The 22803-nt window shown below is 43.0% G+C and overlaps 1 protein-coding gene across 8 annotated transcripts in view; it reads right to left on the minus strand.

The window, feature by feature from the left end:
* Tcf20 (transcription factor 20) overlaps positions 1–22803 on the minus strand; it is a 179657-nt gene that overhangs the window by 29024 nt on the left and 127830 nt on the right. For 7 of the 8 annotated variants that reach the window (XM_006520732.3, XM_006520733.1, XM_011245553.3 and 4 more), the window contains exon 2: positions 14043–19814. In XM_006520732.3, the coding sequence (XP_006520795.1) occupies positions 14043–19778 (5736 nt within the window). In that variant the 5' untranslated portion in view covers positions 19779–19814. Of the gene's footprint in view, positions 1–12211; positions 12215–14042; positions 19815–22803 lie in introns of all 8 variants that reach the window. The other variant, XM_011245554.3, reaches the window with a different exon arrangement.

The raw sequence follows: 22803 nt of genomic DNA on the forward strand, positions 1-22803 counted from the left end.
CAGGAGGCTACGCATCCTGATGTGTGCCGATTTCTCCTGCCAATTAATCTTCTAGCTACTTAAGTCACCCCAACAGCAGTGGGCCTGGGTGCAATAGGACTTGACTCTAGGCCTGATGCCTTTCCCCCATACCCTTCCCAATTCAGGTAAGCTTCTTGGTGTTCACACAAACTCACAGCATCCAGGGACCATGGCATCATACCATTTACACAGGTGCTGCCTTAAGCTAAGCTACAATGCCACTGAATTGAAAAAATTAGGAAACCATCTATTAGAAACCCTTGAACTGGAATTTTTGCACTTAACTTATAAATAAGAAGTATCTTAGACCTAATTAACAGAGACAAGATATAAATCCTTGTTTCCTTACCAACTGTTCCTACTAGGGTACTCTCTGCCTTAACGAATAGTGCTACATACAGGCATCCTGGTCCTCAAGGCCAAAGGCACTGGTTCTTGCCTACCTTTCCAACCTCACTGCACTCTTTATATTTCAGCCAACTCTGTTGCACTGAAGCCATGCCCTCCTGTTCTGTAATCCGCCAAGCTTCATCCCTCCTGGTAGCCTATAGTGACAGTCATTCCCTCTACTGAAAGTGTCTCAGATCCCAAGGCTGACTCTCTTCATCATTCTCCTCTCAGATCCTCAGAAAAAACCTTGCCTGGTCCCAATCTAAAGCAGCCATGCAGTAGGCCTTCATCACATGGCTTCAGTTCACTTACTTGAGCTGATTTATTTCTGGCACATAATGGATGCTGATTAAATGCTGGGTGGATAAGCCGAGGATTTGGTGCTTCTGAATGCATAGCTAGGTTTCAGCAAGATCACCTCGGAGGTGGAAGAGACAGCTCAGCAGTTAAAAGCAATTCTTTGCATATATAGGAACTAAAGATTAGATCCCAACACTCACATAACAAACTGGATGAGAGCCCCACAAACGCCTATATCCCCAGTGCCAAGGAAGGTTCCAAAATCAATGAAACTGGAGCTAGCTTCCAACCTAGCCAAAACCTAAGCCTCAAGTTCAAGAAGAGTCCCTGGCTCAGAGAAATAGGCAGAGGGTAATGAGCAAAAGGGCACTAATATCTACAGATACCTACACATACACACATGTACCTTAAAAATAAACCAACCAACAAACCAACAAAAAAACCCAAGAGGGAAGATACTGCTGGACATGGAGAATAGACTGATGCAATCAAAATACAATATAGGGAAGCAGTAAAGATGTCATTCTGATAGAAAGATGAAGGTTTGAACCAAGGGGGTAACTAGAGGCATGAGATATAAAGATACGGGTTATGTAGAAACACTGATCCATAGAACACTATGTCTGGATGAGAGAGGAATCTAGGTCTCCAGACTTCTGAATGGTGGGGTAGGAAGCTAGGCATGGTACACTAGTACCTACATGTTCTGGTTGCAAGGCTTAAGCAGCTGAATTGGCAGATCTAGAACTTGAGTTCAGTTAAGAGTTCATGCTTGCCAGGCATGGTAGCACACGCCTTTAATCCCAGCACTCGGGAGGCGAGGCAGAGGTAGGCGAATTTCTGAGTTCGAGGCCAGCCTGGTCTACAAAGTGAGTTCCAGGACAGCCAGGGCTATGCAGAGAAACCCTGTCTCAAAAAAACAAAAACAAAAACAAAAAAAAAAAAGAGTTCATGCTTTTTCACAGGAAACATGCTCTTAATATGGCAGTCTGCTACTACCATCATCACCAACTTAGGACTCAAATGTCCCCCAAAAGACAGACACTTTTTTTAAAAAACAAGAAAAAGTTTGTATGGGGGGGGGCAGGAAGCGGTGGGCAAGTGAGATGGCTCAGCAGGTAAGAACACTGTTCTTCCAAAGGTCCTGAGTTCAAATCCCAGCAACCACATGGTGGTTCACACCCACTCATAATGGAATCTGACGCCCTCTTCTGGTGCGTCTGAAGACAGATACAGTGTACTTAATTATAATAATTAATTAATTAATTTTTTAAAAAAAAGTTTGTACAGGAGCAGACTTATAGCATGGTCCCTGGCATACTTCAAAACCAAGAGCAAGGACAGGAGTTAAGATTAATGTTGGCAGTCCAACTAAATAAATGTATGTGTAACAAGTATTAATAAAATGTAGATTCCAATTAGCACTTGCTGCCAGGAAGTGGGGGCAAGGAATCAGATGAGCCGAGGTCAATGCATTTGCTGGGTTTTGGTTGGTATATTAATATTTTTAAGACAAGGCCTCATTATGAAGCCCAAGCTACCTTCAAAATCATGATTCTCTTGCCTTTGTCTGCCAAGGGCTAGGATTATATTCATGTGCCACCATGCCCTGCTTTCTAAGATGGGAGGTGCCAAGTTTCCCAGTAACAAATAGATTTCAAATTTTGAGGGGCTGCCTTTTCAGAATGTTGGGTGTATTTTTATTTCTTCACCCGGAAAGTCTACTAAATTCAACAAAGGGAGTCACCTAGCAATTATCGCCTTGTTAATTATTACCTGCTAAAGGGTTCTAAAACAGTTTTGTACAAGTTGAGTAACTTTTACTCAGAACTTTTACTCGGTTGGTTTATTCAGAATTTTCAGTCTAAAAATGCCCAGATGCCTTCACAGATTCAGTCATGCCCGAGACCCGTTGAAAAATAGCATTTAACAAAAAGCATTTCCTTCTACTAGCATCTACTTCCCTTTGCCCTTTTAACAAAACATGTAAGAGGGATTTAGTGCCAGTAGAGTGGTGGGTCCCACTTCTATCTAAGGGATCTTTATCTTTTGAGATTCAAGTTGGGTTGGAAATTTGTGATCTGCACAAACTATGAGGCAGTTCTTAAATTCTCCTTATTCATTTTTTGACAGTATGTGCCAACCCCTTCTAGTTAAGCACCAGCTCTAAGTATAACTTTACCAAACCTGGCTTACCTCAAGAATCAGAAGTAATGTGACCCTAGGCCATCACTGAATCAGGGACAGTCTGGTCTTCTCTTTTGCATTTCCGAATATCTCCATTTCCTGTCACTGGAATTATGTCAGGCCCTCAGAGAAAGTATGCATCCATAGCATCAATTTCCACTTCAAAGCCCATTTGAATAAACAGTAAAGTAGTGCATTGTCTAGTTTCAATTCAATGTACAAAAGCTTTAAGCTACTTTCTAGGAACTCTGGGAAATAGTTGCTACTATGCAACCATATGTAGAGAGGGGGTATTGGACAGTAAAATCACTGATTTGCCTCGGATCTAACCACAATTAAATGTAATTGTAGTTTCCTAATACTATATATACTGTGAACTATCTTGAGAAAGTTACAAAAAGAAACCGCAAAGAGCCATAGTTTTGTTCAATTTTTTTGTTCACAGTAGCTTCAAGCTTGCTATGTAGCCAGGGATGGCCTTGAACTCCTGATCCTCCTTCTCAAGGGCAGAGACTGTGACTCCATGCTCAGCTAAAAAAAGTTAATTGCCCTTCTTATTCCCCTCTTCCAATTGTAATTTATTAGAATAACAAGTTCTTTTGCTTTACAGATATTATGATTTCCTAGTTGACTTTTGACTTGGACTTAAAAGTTTACTATTTGGTGCTGGTGAGATGGCTTGGTCGGATAAAGGCACTTACAGCCAAGCCTGATAACCCTGGGACCCATGTGATTTAAAAACAAAACAAAAAAAAAACAAAACAAACAACATCTGAAAATTGTTCACTGAACTTTGGAGGAGTGACACCGTACCTCCCTTCTCTTGAAAGACTTCTAATTTTTAAAGTTTACTATTTTCACATTTATTTGGAAAGTTAAGTAAAAATCAGTCCTTATTTTAAAATTCTATATTAAAGCCTACTGCTGATTGTAACAGGTATTTGGGGCTGAACTACTTCCACATCAAGTTTTTTCTTCGTTCCACAGCATAGAAACTGTAAGTTTTTCTCTTTCCCATCAGTGGTGTCTTTCCACGCACCTTACCACCATTCTAACCACTGCTGGCTAAACGAGAGCCTTAGCAGCCTTACCCTGAACCTTCACTTACTTTTAGCTGCCCTACCTACTTAGTATAAAACCTACCCACTATAAATCCTAAAACATTTCTCCAGTCCATCCTCTGATTTCTTCTTTCTCCTTCATATTCAGATGACATCGGCTACTGTTCATTTATTCCAACAGCTCTACTTACTGCTCACTTCTTTCTTCACCTTCCCTGAGCTGCTTCATGAGACACAAACCAGGCCATATGGTTCCTGTGTTTAGAAATCTCTCTAGTGGTTTGGAATTGTCCATAAACTGAAAGCTATCAGGATTACCTTAAAGCACCAAGGCGTCCTCTAAGAGTTCACATATTTCATTAACTGAGGAAGGGGAGGGACTAGGAAATGTTTGCCTTAAATTACTCTACACACTTTTATACCACACAATTTTAATTAGTCTGAGTCTCCATTATAATGCTAATATACTGAAAAGATTTACTTAAAAAATAAAAACAGGGTCAGGGTGGGGTGAAGGGCACACCTTTAATAGCACTGGAGAGGCAGAGGTAGGTAGATTCAGTGTGAGTTCAAGGCTCACCTGGTCTACTATCTATAGTGAGTTCTAGACAGCTAGAACTATGTAGAAAGACCTTGTCTCAAAAAACAAAACAAAACAAAACAAAACAAAAATCCATTATGGACTAGGGATATATATACATGTATGTATATGTGTATGTGTATGTGTATGTATATGTGTATGTGTGGTAGAGCACTTGCATATGTTATGAGTATGAGTCCATTGGTTTAATTCCCAGGACTGCAAAGAACAAAACCAAGTAAAACCAACTTCAGTATCAGGCAGGCTCTATTCATTCTTTGGTAGTCACTCTCAAAATTTGCCAACTCACAAGCATATTAATGGGTTTTTTTGTTTGTTTGTTTGCTTGGGGAAGAGAATTCTGGGTCTGGTACAAAAGCCAGGCAAGCACTATCCTGATGCATATAGTTCCAGACCTTCATGTTTTTACTTAGCGTACAAGGCAGATTTCATCCCCTTCCTTTTGTTCGAAGAAAATGCATGTTGACCAATGCTATTTCTTAAATTACAGATTGATACTCCACCTGAAAATCATGCTCCGGTCCCTCCCAAACCTAAGTTTACTTACATGAACAAAAACAAGGAGAAAATAACTTATCCAATATACAAACTATTTTATCAAAGAGATTGAGTTTTGGAGATTCTTGGAATGAGCTCCTGAGAACACAAAGTGAGCACTCTAATTAAGAACATATCTTTACTGAAGCCACATTATGAAGGCAGACACTAGTCCTCATGACAAATTTTCTTTAAAACCACATTTTCTTTGAAGTGTTGGAATGTGCCAAGTATTTCCAAAGAGTAACTTTTTTCCTGTTGTTGGGGATGGAACTTGGGGGTCTTGCACGCGCTCCCACAGAGGTAGGTCTCCAGTCTTCAAAGAGTACTTAATGCTTACTACAGCCTGCCTTAGAAGCTAGCACTCTAAGCTTCCATGTGTTGCAAGTAAGAAGAGTAAAATACAGAGAAATTGAGTGAAAAGATGTAAGAGCTAGGATTCATAGCAAGCAGCCTGACTTCTGGTTGCTCATCCTAGACTCCCTGTATACAGTGGAGCAGAAGAGCAAAAGCCAGAAAAATGAAGGTCTTGGGCACCTAAAGAACCACCTTGACACTCCTTGACCTGGCTTTTTTTATATAAGAGTTATTTATTTATTTTATCTATATGAATAGACCATAGCTGTCTTCAGACTCACCAGAAGAGGGCATCGATCCCATTACAGATGGTTGTGAGCCACCATGTGGTTGCTGGGAATTGAACTCAGGACCTCGGGAAGAGCAGCCAGTGCTTTTAACCACTGAGCCATCATCTCTCTAGGCCTTGATCTTACTTTTTTCCAACAAATAGGCAAAGAGAAAGAAGTTAGTAGTAGACATAGGTCCTCACAGTCTTAGATTAGAATGAGAAAAAGAAACCTCCATTTTCTGTTAATAGAAGATAATGTCACCCAGAAAATGTAAAGTTCTCACACAGGACTCCAGGACAAGATAATACTTCCTCAATGAATCCTATAGACCTTCGTGTGAAGTGCTTTTCTAGACACAAGCTAGTTCCGGGGACCCAGGGTTTAGGATGATGTAATGATTTCAATGATAAATGTCACCTACAATCTCAGGCATTCAGATATACAAATTTGGTCTCTAGTTGGTGGCACTGTTAAGGGAGGTTTAGGAAAAAGTATGTCACTCCCATTTCTAGTCTGCTCCATATGCTTGTGGTTCAAGTGGATATATTTGCTGCTTGCTGCCATGCTTTCCCACTATGACAGACCCGTATCTCTTTGGAACCATAAGCCCAATAAACCCTTTAGTAGGTTGCCTTAGTCATGGATTCTTTACCACAATAGAAACGCAAACTCGTATAGACGGCTTACTTCTAAGTTCCTCGAGCACTCTAGCATTGCCACTGGTTTTCTAGTAGAGATTCAGACTGCTGCCTGCTATCGAGTGAAACACATGCCTTCCTTACCACACACTGTAGTAAGTAGCTCCTCTAATGGTCAAGCAATATCTAAATTCACACTTAAGGGTGCAGTTATTTGCCTTGACATACAGCAATCTGTGTATTTGTGACTTGTTTAATCAATATTTGTGTTATGGTCTTGTAGCATTTTCCAGAAAGTACTACTACTCTATTTCTTCTAAGTTTTACTTTTAAATCTGTTATAATGTGCCTCTAACATCTTTTAAAAAAAAAAAAATTCAGGAAACAGGCTGCAGGAAACATATAGTTCTTCAGTTTGTCATAACTGTTCTATAAGATTAATAATATATTCAATAAAATTAAAAACTGAGAAGTTCATCTCACCTAAAATTCCTTAGAATTTGGGAGGAAACCTTCCTGAAAGGGTTAACTCTTTCTCTAGATGTTTAACACTAATGATATTATACAGAGGTAAAGAAACGCCATACAGTTGTAAAGAAAGAGGTAAATGAAATAATTACAACTTTTCTCCAGTAAGCTGCAAGTTGTGGTGACAGATGAAAAGGCCTTGAGGCCTGCCCTTAGAGATCTACTTATGTACACAAGGAGACAGGTATAAGCTTACACTGTAAGCAAGTAGCTGTAAAAATGGGGGGCAATGAGGGTGAGAGGAGATAGAGGAGAGAGGAAGCAGAACTGGAATGCCACTGTGACCTGCATGTGTAGTTACTGGAGTTAAAAACAAGAGATACAAGCTCTAGTGAGATCTGGCTGGCAGCGGCAGTCTTGTCAGGCTTTGGAAAACACTCATTTTAAAAAGCATGTAAATGTGAACTCAGAGATCATGGCGAACACAGCTTATTTCATGGTCAACAAGAAAGCTGACTTTCTGACTTGATTCTGTTGTACTAGTAGGCATTATCTTATTTCATGCCACCAGTCTAATCGTGTTGTTTTTAAATTTACTATTTATTTTATTTCATTTGGTTTTTTGAGATGGAATTACATGTAGCCTAAGCTAGCCTTGAACTCATTATTTCTCAGCTTCTGAGATTACAGGTGTCCACCACTATGCTAGGCTAAAAAACAACAATTTTTAAAACATATTTTAAAACTTGTAATTGAAAGTCAAGTAAGGTGGTGCATGCTCATAATCCCAGCAACTTATGAAGTTGAAGAGGACTGCTAAACCATTATGGAGATCCACTTCAAAATATAACAAAAAAGTAAATTTACAATTGTGCTGGCTAATTTTAGGTCAACTTGGCACAAGCTAGCACCACTTTGGAAAAGGGAGCCTCATTGAAAATATGCTCCCACCATATATTGGCCTATGGGCAAGCCTATAGTACATTTTTTAAATTTATGATTGATGCAGGAGGACACAGTTCACTGTGGGCAGTGTTACCCCTAAACTAGTGGTCCCAGATGCTATAAGATGGCAGGTGGAGCTAACCAAAAAGCAGCATTTCTCCTGTGACCTCTGCATCAGCTCCTGCCTCCAGGTTCCTACGCTGTCTGAGTTCCTGGCTTGACTTCCTTGGATGAAAGACTTTAATCTGTCAAGTGAAATAAACCCTTTCCTCCCAAAATTGCTTATGGTTAGGGTGTTTTATCATAGTAATAGAAACTAGCTAAAGCTGGATGATGGTAACACCTGCCTCCAGCACTCAGGGGGCAGAGGCAGGCAGATCTCTGTGAGTTCAAGGCAGCTTGGTCTACAGATGGATCAAGTTCTAGGACAGCTAAAAGAGACAGACCCTGTCTCAGGTTGTGGGGGCTTTTAAAAGCGCTAGCGGTGCTCGGAGCGATGGTAGGAGGGAGGGAAGGAGGGAGGGAAGGGAGGGAGGGAGGGAGGAAGGAAGGAAGGAAGGAAGGAAGGAAGGAAGGAAGGAAGGAAGGAAGGAAGGAAGGAGGAAACTCTAAAATGATTCAAAGTAAATTAAACAAAATTCTGATCGGTTAGACAGAATGTGCTAAATTATCCATTACTTGAACCTGTGTTAAGAATCTTCATTATAAGATGCCCCAACTGGTAAGAAGGACACATGCTCCACTATGTTCATAGCAGCCTTATTTATAATAGCCAGAAGCTGGAAAGAACCCAGATGCCCCTCAACAGAGGAATGGATACAGAAAATGTGGTACATCTACACAATGGAGTACTACTCAGCTATTAAAAAGAATGAATTTATGAAATTCCTAGCCAAATGGATGGACCTGGAGGGCATCATCCTGAGTGAGGTAACACATTCACAAAGGAACTCACACAATATGTACTCACTGATAAGTGGATATTAGCCCCAAACCTAGGATACCCAAGATATAAGATACAATTTGCTAAACACATGAAACTCAAGAAGAATGAAGACTGAAGTGTGGACACTATGCCCCTCCTTAGAATTGGGAACAAAACACCCATGGAAGGAGTGACAGAAACAAAGTTTGGAGCTGAGATGAAAGGATGGACCATGTAGAGACTGCCATATCCAGGGATCCACCCCATAATCAGCATCCAAACGCTGACACCATTGCATACACTAGCAAGATTTTATTGAAAGGACCCAGATGTAGCTGTCTCTTGTGAGACTATGCCGGGGCCTATCAAACACAGAAGTGGATGCTCACAGTCAGCTAATGGATGGATCACAGGGCTCCCAATGGAGGAGCTAGAGAAAGTAGCCAAGGAGCTAAAGGGATCTGCAACCCTATAGGTGGAACAACATTATGAACTAACCAGTACCCCGGAGCTCTTGACTCTAGCTGCCTATGTATCAAAAGATGGCCTAGTCGGCCATCACTGGAAAGAGAGGCCCATTGGACTTGCAAACTTTATATGCCCCAGTACAGGGGAACGCCAGGGCCAAAAAGGGAGAGTGGGTGGGTAGGGGAGTGGGGGTGGGTGGGTATGGGGGACTTTTGGTATAGCATTGGAAATGTAAATGAGCTAAATACCTAATAAAAACTGGAAAAAAAATCTTCATTATAGAGCCGGGTGTGGTGGCGCACACCTTTAATCCCAGCACTTGGGAGGCAGAGGCAGGAGGATTTCTGAGTTCGAGGCCAGCCTGGTCTACAAAGTGAGTGCCAGGACAGCCAGGGCTATCTATACAGAGAAACCCTGTCTCGAAAACCCAAAAAAAAAAAAAAAAAAAAGAAAAAGAAAAAGAAAAAAAAAAATCTTCATTATCTAGCTGGGCATTAGGGATGCATGCCTTTAATCCCAGCACTCAGGAGGCAGAAACAGATGGATCTCATAAATTTGAGGCCAGCATGGTCTACAGAGCAAGTTCTAGGACAGCCAGGGCCACCCACACACAGAAACCCTGTCTTGAAAAACAAAACAAAATAAACAAAGATTCAATATAATCTTTAGTATACTTGCTGAAAAACTTTAAACATTTATTTATTTGTGTATATGTGATGGTTTGAATGAGAATGCCCCCCCAAGCCCCACCCCTGCAAACTCATATTTTTGAATGTTTGGTAGACAACTGGTAGAACTGTTTGGGAAGGATTAGATGTGGCCTTGTTGGAGGAGGAGTGTCACTGTGGGAGTGGGCTTTGAGGTTTGAGAAAGTTAGCTCTTCATCTCCTTGCCTTGTGGTTGTTGCCTCAACATGTAAGCTCTCAACTATTGCTTCAGTGCCATGCCTGCCTGCTGCCATGCTCCCTGCCATGATGATCATGGACTAATGCTATTCAACTGTAAGCAAGCACCAATAGGTTTCTTATATAAGTTGCCTTGGTCATGGTGCCTCTCCACAGTAACTGAAAACTAAGACAGTATGTACATGGGTGCATGTGTGCCATAGCACATGTGTGGCAGTCATAAGACAACTTGTGAGTTTGCTCTTTTTCTATCACATGGCTTCCAACTCAGGTTGTTGGAGGTCTGGTAGCAGTAGCTTTCTGAGTAAAACTGCTTTTAAGTTAAAAAAAAAAAAAAAAACCCTTTAACCAAAACTCAGTTCTTTACATATATTCTCTCATTCTCTCTGTCTCTGTCTCTCTCTCTCTCCATATATATTTTTTTCCTCTTATTCTCTCTCTCTGGGGGGTGGGGGGTGCGTGTGTGTGCGAGCGTGCGTGCGTGCGTGCGTGCATGTGTGTGTGTGTGTGTGTTGGGGGTAGATATTCTCTATGAGAATGAGAATGGCAAATGTACACTTGGGAAAGGAAAGGGTGCAATGGCACAGAGCATAGAGCAGCAGTACAGAGCTAAGTGGAAATGCAACCAGATCCTCATCTTCGACCGTGACTCCAAATCCTCACATTCCTAAGCGTCTCAAGCACACTATATATAAATCAATTGCAATGTACGCATCTTGAGAAGCAAAAATCTCTACAACACTTTCATGTCAAGTCATTGCAGAATCATGTTTTTACCAATGCATATAAGGTTTGTAAAGTTGAATTGAAGTAAAGGGAACAATACAGAAATGAGATAGACTCAGAGAAGCCACAATGAGAGAGGGAGAAAAGTGAAGTCCCACACCAATCCAGTTGTTTAAGCACTTTTGTTTGTTTTTTGAAACAAGATCTTACTATGTAGCCTTGGCATACCTGGAACTCACTATGCAGACTAGGCTGGCCACAAATTCACAGGGTTCTAACTACCTCTGCCAAAAAAAAGAAACACAATCAGTTGTCATAACCAATGAAATCTTAAAATCCTTGCAGTTGGGAAGCTGAGGCAGAAGGAGGAATTCAAAGGCAGGTTGTGCTACACAGATCCTGTTCCCCTCACACACACCTCCCAGAAAAAGAGAAGGAAGAAGGGGGTAGGAGGAAGAGGAAAGCAGGAAAGAAAGGCGTTAGCATGAAAGCCAACTAAGTTGACTTTTGAGTATAATAAAATGACAAGTTTTTCCTTTCCATTTTATTGGACTGCTGACAAGAATAATACAAATGTTCAAGTATATTGAAAACTTAGAGATGTAAACTAAACATCAGTAGAAGAGATAGGAAAGAAGCTGAAAGCTACAGTTTGAGCCTTAGCGGAGGTCAGTTGCTGGTACTGCCACAGAATGAGATGTATAGCTCTGACAGAACAGTGGTTTATATCAAACCTAAAAACAGAACTTTGGCTCAAATCTACCACAAAGAAGCACAAAGTCAAGTGACTTTATTTACATCAATCTTCTTAAATAAGCATTTCACATTTCTATGCTTCAAAGAATAAAATTAAAGCACTTCTGAAACAGTTGTGATTACAACTCCAGTTCTAAACATCAAAAAGTACTTTCAGTATTTCCACCATGTAGGTCCCAGGAGCTTATCGGCTTTGGTACCAAACACCATTGCCTGCCTGGGCCCTGAAATGCTAGTTTTTTGTTGATGAAGTTCGCCAATAAAAGTTGTAAAGGGCCGGGCGGTGGTGGCACACCTTTAATCCCAGCACTTGGGAGGCAGAGGCAGGTGGATTTCTGAGTTCGAGGCCAGCCTGGTCTACAGAGTGAGTTCCAGGATAGCCAGGACTACATAGAGAAACCCTGTCTCAAAAATACAAAACAACAACAACAAAAAAGTTGTAAAGGGAGGACTAGGAAAGACATTATCATATTTGGTGTATCTGTTCCAACTATAATATTCCAGGTTTTATTAGGATCAAATCTGTCAAGTAGTAGACTAACTACTCTAAGTGACAATTTTAGTGTTTTCACTTAAATCCTGTTCACCATTCACTCTTTAGAAGGAGTTAATTGTGATTTAAAGTAGCTGCATCATTTATAAAGTACCTTTTACTTTCTATAACATTGACTACAGATTTAGACACAGGGTAGGGATTTAGCCTGATTAGTGGTGACCAATAATCTGATTAGATATAGTAGGCTGAAATACATTCACACAAATGATCCCTTCCCACAAAGGGAAGTGGATAAACTCACCATGTATACTGCTAGTTTTTGTATCAAGCTGACAGATACTGAAGTCATTTGGAAAGACAGAGCCTCAATTAATAAAATGCCCCCACCAGACTGGCCTGTAGGCAACCTTGGATATATTTTCTTAACTAGTTATTGTTGTGGGAGAATCAGGCCCACCACAGGTCCTGTGGTTCTGAATTATATCAGCAAATAGACTGAGCAAGCCAGTAAGCAGTGTTCCTCTGAGGCTCCTACATCAGTCCCTACCTCCAGGTTCCTGCCTTTAGTGCCTGTACTGACTTCCCTGGAGGATGGACTAAAAACAGAAAAATGAAATAAACCCTTTCCTTCCCATGCTGCTTTTGGTCATGGTATTTTGTTACAGCATACAAATTCTGAAAGCTAAAGACTGGATTAAGACATAAATGATCCACTAGGCTCAAAGGAAGCAGAGAACAAAGTGTAATAGAGAAACAACTAAAAAGACAAACAAACCTGTGGCACAGACCTTAGAAAGGCCCAGGTCCTTAGAAAATGGTGTGAGATGGGGCTGGAAAATGGGAGTGTTAGATCAAAGTCTGAGAGAGGAAGTATAACTTCCTAACTCAACCCATCTTAATTAGAACTGTCCTCTTGAAAGGAGCATGGAGTATATGATAACAAGTGGAAAGATACCAAGGTCTACACAGTGAATGCTTTCTTTGTCCATATTGTAGCAGAGACTCCCAAATAATCACTCTTTAGCATCTTTTTCTCCTGAGTGAAAAGTCATGAATAAGCAGACATTTGAAATAATCTAACAAGAAAGGAAGGAAACAAAGGCTTCTGACTTTAAAAAAACAAAAAAAAACTTAAAGATTCAAAAATAAACTACTAATGGATGATGCTCCCCTAAATAAAAGTCTAATTTAAGAAAAAGGAAAGGATGAGAACAGCAGAGTTTCAGCAGCAAAGTAAGTGGTAATGATGAGCCAGCCTAGAATAAGAACTAAAAAGCACATCTAGAGAATATTCCAACTGCAAAGTAAGGGCTAGAAGAACAGAGCTTAAGAAAATAAAAGGTTCTAGGCAGTGCTGGAGCTTGACCTGAACCCAGGCCCTTGGGCAGCAAAGGCAGGCAGATGTCTGAATTTGAAGCCAGCAGGTCTACAGTGTAGTTCCAAGGCTACACTGAAAAATCCTGTCTCAAAAAGAGCAAGCACCAGGTGTGGTGGCTCATGTCTGAAATCCCAGAACTTAAAAGGCTGAAACAGGAACATTGAGTTTAAGGTCAGCCTGGTCCACAGAGTAAGACCCTGCACCAAATCAAACTAAACAAAACCTAAAGCAATGAAAAAAAGAAAATGTAACCAGTATAACTTCCACACATTGGAAAATAATTTATAAAACTTAAATTAAATGGCAGTAAATATTACTCAGAAAACTAGCTGACATACTTATGAAACCTGCACTGATGAAAGTGAACGACCCCCTAACACTCAAGAATCAAGGTTGAGAAAGGGAGCCTTGTTTCCTAAATTTTCATAGACAAAAACATGACTTTACTGATGAAAATATAAGCTACACCTTCTAAAACCACTTCCTTTTCTGTTTATCATTTGGGTCAAGAAAGAACTTGTGATGTGAAAGAACAAAGGCCAAGGTGTAAAAAAACAGGGCCAAAGTAAAGTGACCAGAAACCAAGCTGGTAAGGGGTTTCTCTTACTCACCATCTCTCTGGCGATTTCCAGCGCTTCCTGCAGGCCATAGAGCCTGCCACAGACCAGGTAGATTCCATTGGCCCAGAGAATACAACCCTCATGGACCCAAAATTCGTTGCTGTCAAGAGGTAGTTCAGGGATTTGTAACTCCAGCTCAGGCCCACCTTCTGAAGTGGTAGGTACAGAGGGCTTTGTGTCTGAAACAGTCTTTTCACTGCTGCCCTCCGTGGCTGCTTTTTTACAAGGGAGCCCCCTGGACAGGGACCGAGGACCTCCACCACAGTCTTCTGAGCGGTGGCGCCGCTTGAACCTAGGATGAGCAGCCAGGCTCCTCTGCTCCTTCTGCTGCTGCTGCTCCTCCTCCTCCTCAGTGTCAGTTTTAGAACCATTAGAAGCGCTTTTGTGCCGAACCTTGACTTTGCTCTGCATTTCTGAGGACCTCTTAGGAGGTGGATTCTTCGGAAGAGTGGCTGCATAATCTTGGGGATAAAAGGGTCCAAAGAGGTCACCCATGTTACGGTAACTGGCCCACTTGCCACAGAGACAGCAAACCAGGTGCCCCATAACAGAAGACTCTGTTACCACAGGCCCCTGCAGCATAAAGGATGAAGCTGGGAGCACCTTGCTTTCTGTGCTGCTGGGGGGAGGGGTCAGAGATCTCTGACCCTTCCGGCTCCTCACCAATTTGGTCTGTTCTTCTTCTTCAGCATTGATGATTGTACAAACAGCTCCAAGTTCACACTTATTTACTACATGGATGTAAGGGAAAAAAGACTTGTTCTTGGCATCAGTTTTATCTAGTGGCTGGGTAGCGTACTTTAGCTTGATCTCTGGTTCTTGAGGTTCTACAATGGGAACTGCTTGTTTGGTTTTCCGCTTCCTTGGCTGGGCCCCAGGCTTCCTTCTCTCCCTCCTTTGCCTCTGCTTTTTTGGCTTTGGCTCCCCATCTGCAGAACCTTCTGGCATCTGAGGGGGCTGAGGAGGTGGAGGTGGTTGCTGCTGCTGTTTCTTTTGCTTATTGACACTACCGATTGGTCTCCCCTTTTTCTTTCCTGATGGGAAATACCCTTTAGGGGGGAAACTTTCTTGTTTGGGTGAAATCATGACTGTATCGTTCTCTTTCTCTTCAGCCTTGGGATTTGCCTCAGGGGCCAATATGCCCACTGGAGCTACATTCTTTGAGTCAGGAAAGATTAGTGGTGCTGCCCCACCCAGGGAACCATCTGGTCTCCCTTGGTTACCACCAGGCTTCTGTGAAGCTGTGGATGTCATAGTACCAGAGGGTTCCTTTCCAGTAGAAGCTGTTTCTACATGTGCCTCTGTCTTGACTTTGTCATCCCCACTGCCACGCCACTCTTCAGAAGGCCCTGGAAGAGGCTTCTCAACATTCGATTCCTGGTTAGTTACACTGACTAGGTCAGATACCACCTCACACTTTCGCTTTTCCATCTCAGCCTCTTGAGTAGCCACAGTGCCACCTTCAGGAGGACCACTCTTTAGAGATAGTATATCATCCAGTGTGACTGTGTCTCCCCCAGCCTCAGCACTGTTTGCAGATGCACTCCTCCTAATATTTGGAGATGTGATCTTCTGAACTATAGCTTCCAATTTTAATCCCCGTCCCTTCCGTGGGGGCAGTATTTTGGTCTTAGCAGGACTTGTCAGGGTAACAGCAGGACAGTTTCTATTGTCTGGGTTTGGAAGGTCCTTGGAGGAATCTCTCTTAGGAATAGACTTGATATCCTGACTGTGAGAAAGATGGCTGTAGGAATTGTATGCTTTATCGGCACCTTCTTTTGATGGGTGGAGGAGGCGCCCTTTATCATCAGCGTTACTGTTTTTTACATCTTGTGACTGTCTCTTACTGGGAATAGGGGAGATAAAAGAACGAACCCGCCTTCGCATGATTAAAGGATTTTGAGAAGAATGATCCTCTTGACCAGGAAGCCGTAACATGACGTTACTAGGTTTGGATGACTGTGCAGACTCGGCTAGTCCATGTCCATCTGGCTCATGGGGTGGCCCATACCGTTTTTGATTAGACATTCCTGGAGGACCACTGCTTTTGGCTGGAGAAGTCTGCCGAGAAAGATCCCAACAAGACTCTTGTAACTTCTGAGAGCTGTGCTTCAATTCCATGCTTTTGGCAGGCAGACCATCACTAGACATGAGACAGCGCCCAGCTTCCTGAGTGCTTGGGTCATGATACGTACCTACTGGTGGGCCATACATCATTCCGTCTTTGTCATTTTTCAGGGGGCTCCGTACTCTGTCAAGAAACTGCTGCTGCCTTGGGCTCTTGCGTGGGCCTTCCTGCCTATGCTGCGCAGCAGCGATCACTCCCTGAGCAGAACTGCTGGCCCAGTCTTTATACTCCTCTTGTTGCTGTTGGTACATCTGTCTCTTATAATGGAGCTGGGAATTCAAACCGGTATTAGGGTCCCCATAAGCATGAGCCCTGGTGTTTGTGTGGTAAGCAGAGGCCAGGCTTTCTGAGTTGGGAGAAAAAGGAGCATGTAAAGAACTCCTATTGGCCCTCTCTGAAAAGGTCATATGTGGGTTCATGTGATGAGGGTCTCCCCCTGGGCCTCTGCTCCTGCCTGGAGACATCTTCAATTTTTCTGCAAAGTCATGGTACTGAGAAGAGGACCGACCCCTCATAGTCTCCCGGCTACCAACTCTACCAGGGACCCGCCGCATTGGTGTGGACCTGCTATCTTGTGGGCCATAGTCTGAAATGGAATCATGGGCTGCTGCTCCAGGACTTGCATTGCCACGGTAAGTCTCATGTTTGATGCTGGTAGGATGGCAGTGGTCTCCAGATTTCTTGTTGAAACTAGCTTGAGATTTGGATTGTTCAAAGTCTTCCTCTTTTATCTGTCCACTCTGGGATTTCAATTTTGTTTCCATGGACACCAACCCACCAGGAAGAATGACTGACTGACTTAAACTTGGGTTGAGACGTTCATTCCTCCCAATTCTGGCATCAGTACCCATGTGTCCCAATGAGTGAGCCCCTGGGTCCCTGACAATCTGTCTTAGTGGGGATATATCACAGATTACTGACCTCCTTTCAGAAAGGGAGCCTCCAGGCTCATGGGCTGATGATGGAGGTTCTATCTCAAACTTCCTGGGAATGGGATAGTCAGACAAATTGATCTGTTTCATTTCAGGAGCTGTGCTGCTTGACTTCCTTTCCCATGGTCCCCAGTGGGGATTTTCCAACAGGGATCCAATACTCTTGTTCAGAAGGCCCCTGCTAGCTAATTCATTGGTTTGACTGACTAAGATGTTAGGCCTTGCAGTTCCTTCCAGGCCACTAGCCATCCCTTGATGTTCCTGTGCGCTTCTAGGATACCTTCTGTCAGGATGGTGGTGGTAGCCCTGAAGCACTTCCTGTAGAAGACTTGGGAACTTCTCATTTCTACCCTTTCGCTCTCCATGGCTGCCAAAATCCCCCTTTTCTTGTCCTGAAGGATACTGAGGATAACCACTGACATTTCGTGGTACAGCTGACCCAAAACTCTCTTTGTAACTATAGCGCAAACTTCCAGGAGACTTGCTAGGCTCAGTCCTGCCTGTGAAACTTGGGCCTACTGCGGAGTGGCTACTCGGGCCATTCCCCTCTCCATTGTGGTTAGAGCTATTATTATCACCATTCTTGTTTCCTTTGCTCCCTCCTCCTGGAGGATCTGGCTGTGGAAGTGATGTGTGGCTGATTTCCTTTACGCCACTATTGCTAGGTGGTCTCTGACTGGCAGCAGGATCATCCTCCTGGGAGCCTTTATCTTGTCCACCAGATTTTTCTACCCGACCTGTCATGGCTTCTCGGGAGACAATCACCCCAACTGTCTTCTCATTGACTTTTGTGTTCCCCTCAGATGACAGTGATGTGTCCTTAGCACCTGGAGAGGCAGCTTCGTCCCTAGTTGCAGGACTGGTACTGAGCCTAGGGGCCTCATTCTGAGCACCTTGTGTTGGTGAGGAGCCAGCTTTCTCTGAAGCGCCACACTTATAGGTGGTGTCAGAGCTAGTGCTCTGGCCACTCAGTTGCCTCACCCTCTCACCTTGATCTTCTGAACTACTAGAGCAACCTCCATCCAATGACTCAGCCATAGGGGACTTTAGTTGTTCTTCAGGCTGTGAGGAGCCTTCTGAGTTTGTACAGCTATCTGCTTTCTTAGATGATGATGAGGGCCTCTTAGACGTCTTCTTCTGAGGTGTCAAAGCATCAGAAAGTAACATGTGCTGGACAGTATTAGGAAGATTGGCCACTTGACTACTCAAAGCACTCAAACTACTCAACCCAGGATCAGTCAGCCGCTTTTCCGGCACCCCTTCTAATCCAAATCCTTTGAATCCTGCAGCATGAGAGTTAGGACTGGGCATCATTGATGGAGTTGGACTGAGCTGGGGCATTAGCTGTAAAATTCGGTTTCTGGAACTCATGGGCACATTGCCTTGCCCACACTGGAGATTCTCACCACTCTGCATGAGAGGAGAAGGTGTAGAGCTACAGCTTGGAGACTGAACCACAGAAGCAGCTGGAGAAGGGTTAGAAATAGGGCTGAAATTCTGGTGGAACTGCATGGGAGACCTTACAGGAACCTCAGGCTGGTTGTACTGCCCAACCTGGCTTTGCAGAGGCATCTTGGTGGCAGCATTTGTGTACTGCATCACATGCTGGGGAGGATGTTGCTGCTGCTGCTGCTGTTGCTGCTGTTGCTGCGGCTGCTGTTGCTGAGGTTGTGGTTGCTGCTGTTGCTGCTGCTGCCCCTGCTGGTTTCCTGGTGGAATCTTTGCCTGTTCAAAATTTTTCATAGACTGAGGTTGATAGCTATAATTTGATTGTGTTCCATAAGCCTGTGCATTAGAACCCACATTATGCCCTTCATACTGAGATCCAGCATTCACACTGTAACTGCCATCATAGCTTTGTCCAGACTGACTGAAACGCTGTGGAGAAGGGAAGGAGGAGGAGGAAGAGGAGGAAGCAGAAGACTGGTAGTGCTGTCCAAACTGACCTACTCTTAACTGATAACCAGCAGAAGATGGCAGAGTTGAGGGCCGCTGCATTGGTTGTAGATGCGATGAGCCAGAGGCTGGCTGTCCAGTGGTTTGTGGCAGAGGCTGATGGGATTGGTAAAGCTGTTGTCTCAACTGCTGTACTTGCTGCTGCTGTTGCTGCTGCTGCTGCTGTTGCTGCTGCTGCTGCTGCTGCTGTTGTTGGCTAGAGGCCTGCTGTTGATACTGAGCACTCCCAGGAGAGAAAGGCCCTGTGTAATCCTGCTGATAATGAGACACACCACCAAGGGCAGAGTGCTGTGCTTGAAATTGGCTCACATGACCCTCACTCGCATACTGATTGCCAAAGCTGCTCCCCTGGGGAGGTCCATAGCTCTGTACAGGCCCAGAAGGCCTTCGCTGAGGAGGCTGTGGGGTTCCTGCTGCCACTGTGTCTTTGTTGCCTGCCATGTAGTAAAAATCTCCAGCTTCTTTCCTGAAACCCTGATAGCCTTGATGGCCAGAGGTCTCACTAGCCATTGCTGCCGCTGCAGCAGCTGTTCCTCGTCGACCGCTACTGCTGCTGCCAGTGCCACTACTACCACCACCTGCTCCCCCAAAATTCTGGAACATCTGGGCCTGGCGAGGGCTGAACTCTTCTATGCGGGATGAGCTGTGCACCTCCTGTGGGTAGCTCTGCTGGTTTCCGTGGTAACTGCTTTGCTCCCGAAACGACTGCATACTGTTCAGCAGCACAGCAGCAGGCCAGCAGCCCTCCTAGAAAGGGAAAAAAAGAAAAAGCATGAGACATGCATCTGCTTGACACAAAGATCAAGCCTAGATAAATAACTCAGTGACCAGATAAAGCTGATTGCTTAAATTCCATCTCCTTTTTCTATCAATTTCTAATAATGCAAGTAAGCAGATAAATGGTCTAAAGAATGAAGGAATCTGTAATACAACAAAGAAAATACTAGGAATACACAAACACATTCAATATAGTCTTTAAAAACTTCATTAGATAAATGAGTCTTACAAATTCAACTGGAGTAAATATTGGAATGTTATTACAAACAAAGACATTTTTTAAATAAATCTTTAGTTACTGTGGGGTGACAAAAGCTCTTTTAATTTAAGCTGAGGAGCCTCAGATAATGACGGAGCAGTTGTTTCAGGAGGTGTCCAAGACTACTCCAATCACTCCAAGACAAAGACCCATCCTGAGAACCAAAGCTAGTTCCTCAAAATCGCCTGCTTATGGTGACTAGTGACTCTGGGACACTCAACTTGGTATTACTATGGATTCCTTATACTGTAGTCACCTATAAGTCAGATCTGACTGCTTCTTGACATAAAATTGTCTTCAAAGTACCTCTCTTGACCACCTAATTCAGAGCCACCAAGAGCAAGAGACCACAAAAGAGTAGTTATAAGGTCCAGGACTTTGAGTCTACACATTCCAGTCCCAGTTGTGGACTGTTCTCTCCAGCCTGGTTTGGAAAGCTGGTGACCTCACTTTTATTGAAAACTAGTATTAACTTTTGTTGTCTTTCTGTCATCATCTAAGAGCATTATTCTCTCCAATGCATTCGGTTTTTGGTTTTGTTTTGTTTTTTTTTAAGATTGATTGATTGATTGATTGATTTAATATGAGTACACTGTAGCTGTCTTCAGACACTCCAGAAGAGGGCGTCAGATCCCATTACAGATGGTTGTGAGCCACTATGTTGTTGTTGGGAATTGAACTCAGGACCTCTGGGAGAGCAGTCAGTGCTCTTAACTGATGAGCTATCTCTCCAGCCCAGCACCCAGTTCTTTAAAGAACCCTCGATGCCTCAGGAAAAAACTTTCTGCTGGGATGTCTCCATGGAAGTAGAATCCTGCCATTCCCCACCTGATGTAGTCCCACCTTTCTGACATTGTCATTAGGTTATTTGTGTTGTCTGTTACACTACAGGAGAGTATGACTCCAGGTAGAGGATACAGTAACAGGTCATGAGTTTTGATTCTGGGAAAATGTTTAATGCATTAGTACAAAACCCACAACAATTAAGACAAGGAATAAGGCTGTGTTGCTCATTAATAATTCTTGCCTAGAAGAGAAACCCAGCTGGAAATTACCCGCTGAGCCATCTCACCAGCCCTCTCCAACCCAATCTTTTCTCCCCCAAAGACCCCTGAAGAATCTTCAAGAAAGTTTCTACCTTTCCAAGTAGATTTAGCTATTGCTATTGATCTATTGCCAGAATGACAGAATACATTCCTGTTTAAACAACAGCAAAAAAGTTTCAGTCCTCAAGTTAATAATTCTATTTAGACCCCCTGTGAGGATATACTAACTGACCTCTAGGCTCCGCTCCACAGAGAAAACAGACAGGCTCTACCATCCTCTGGCTTCTGGACCAGTTTGGAAGTAGGGAACAAAATTTACTCTCCTGGCCCTGACTAGGCAATTTTTGAGGCTGGTAAAGACTCTGCTAACAAGCTCTGTCAGATGTTTGGCAATTTAAACATTTAGCCATTTTCTCTGAGCTCGGAAATTACTTCTTGCCCTTAAGCTCAGGAGGTATTAACAACTCCCCATGAATACCAGGCCAGAAGATGCTAATCTCCCAGTTTGGTTATCCTTCTGCATGGCTGTCCACATCCCTTTCTACATGCTCAGCAGATCAGGAGCTGGAGCTGGGGCTGGGAGTGGTACTACAGGGGGTTAAAGTGTACAAAGAGAGACTAGAAAGAAGAAAAAGAGAGGCTGATATTCCCTGGAGGCAACTGCAGCTGACACAGACTCCCAACAGCTCCCCCACAAACTCCCAAGAATATGTACTATGATGACCAGATCATCAACAGCCTGACAGGCTTTCCCAATCCCGGTTCTTCCCATATTGAACCAATCCTTATTCTTATTGGTATTACAAATAAGTTTTAATAAATTCCTTATACAAATTATTCATAGAATACAAAGCTTCTCTTCTCCTGAACAAACTAGAAATGCAATTAAATGCACCTCAAGTTACCAGTTTTAATGTGCTATTTGTTTTCTACTGGGACACTGATTGATAGATAAAGTACTCTCATTCTCAGAATTTCAGAGTACCCTATTATGAGTTGAGGAGTGAGAAACACTTATTTCATACAAAATGGTATACAACATGGACTAAAAAAGAAACACGGGATGTCAGACAAAGTACATAGCAACACTGCAAGAAATACACTAATTTCAAGAGTAGCAATCAGGAGATAGGCAATGAACCAGAATGTGGTACAGTCAGCAGAACTCATTAACCATTACAGCCAGGGTTCCCATGTAATAATATAATACTAGGTGGTGCCATTTGTAGAAGAACTCGTTTCTACAAAGACAACATGTATTTATTCTAACAAAATCAATTTATTTTTACTTCTGGGAACAAGGTCTCTATTGTAATGCCCAGGCTGGCCTCAAACTCACAGCAATCCTCCTGCCTCAGCATTTTGAGTACTGAGATTATAAGTAAGCCACCACATCTGACTGAATTTTTTTTAAATATTCATTTATTTTATTTATATGAATACACTGTAGCCATCTTCAGACACACCAGAAGAGGGCATCAGATCCCATTACAGATAGTTGTGAGATACCATGTGGGTGCTGGGAACTGAACTCAGGACCTTCGGAAGAGCAGTCATCGCTCTTAACCACTGAGCCATCTCTCCAGCCCTCAATTTATTTTCAACAGCAAAAATAATGAATGCTGTTCTTTTCCTGACTACCTCAGTGTCTTAC

Source organism: Mus musculus, chromosome 15, assembly GCF_000001635.26.
Source record: "Mus musculus strain C57BL/6J chromosome 15, GRCm38.p6 C57BL/6J".
Taxonomy (NCBI): domain Eukaryota; kingdom Metazoa; phylum Chordata; class Mammalia; order Rodentia; family Muridae; genus Mus; species Mus musculus.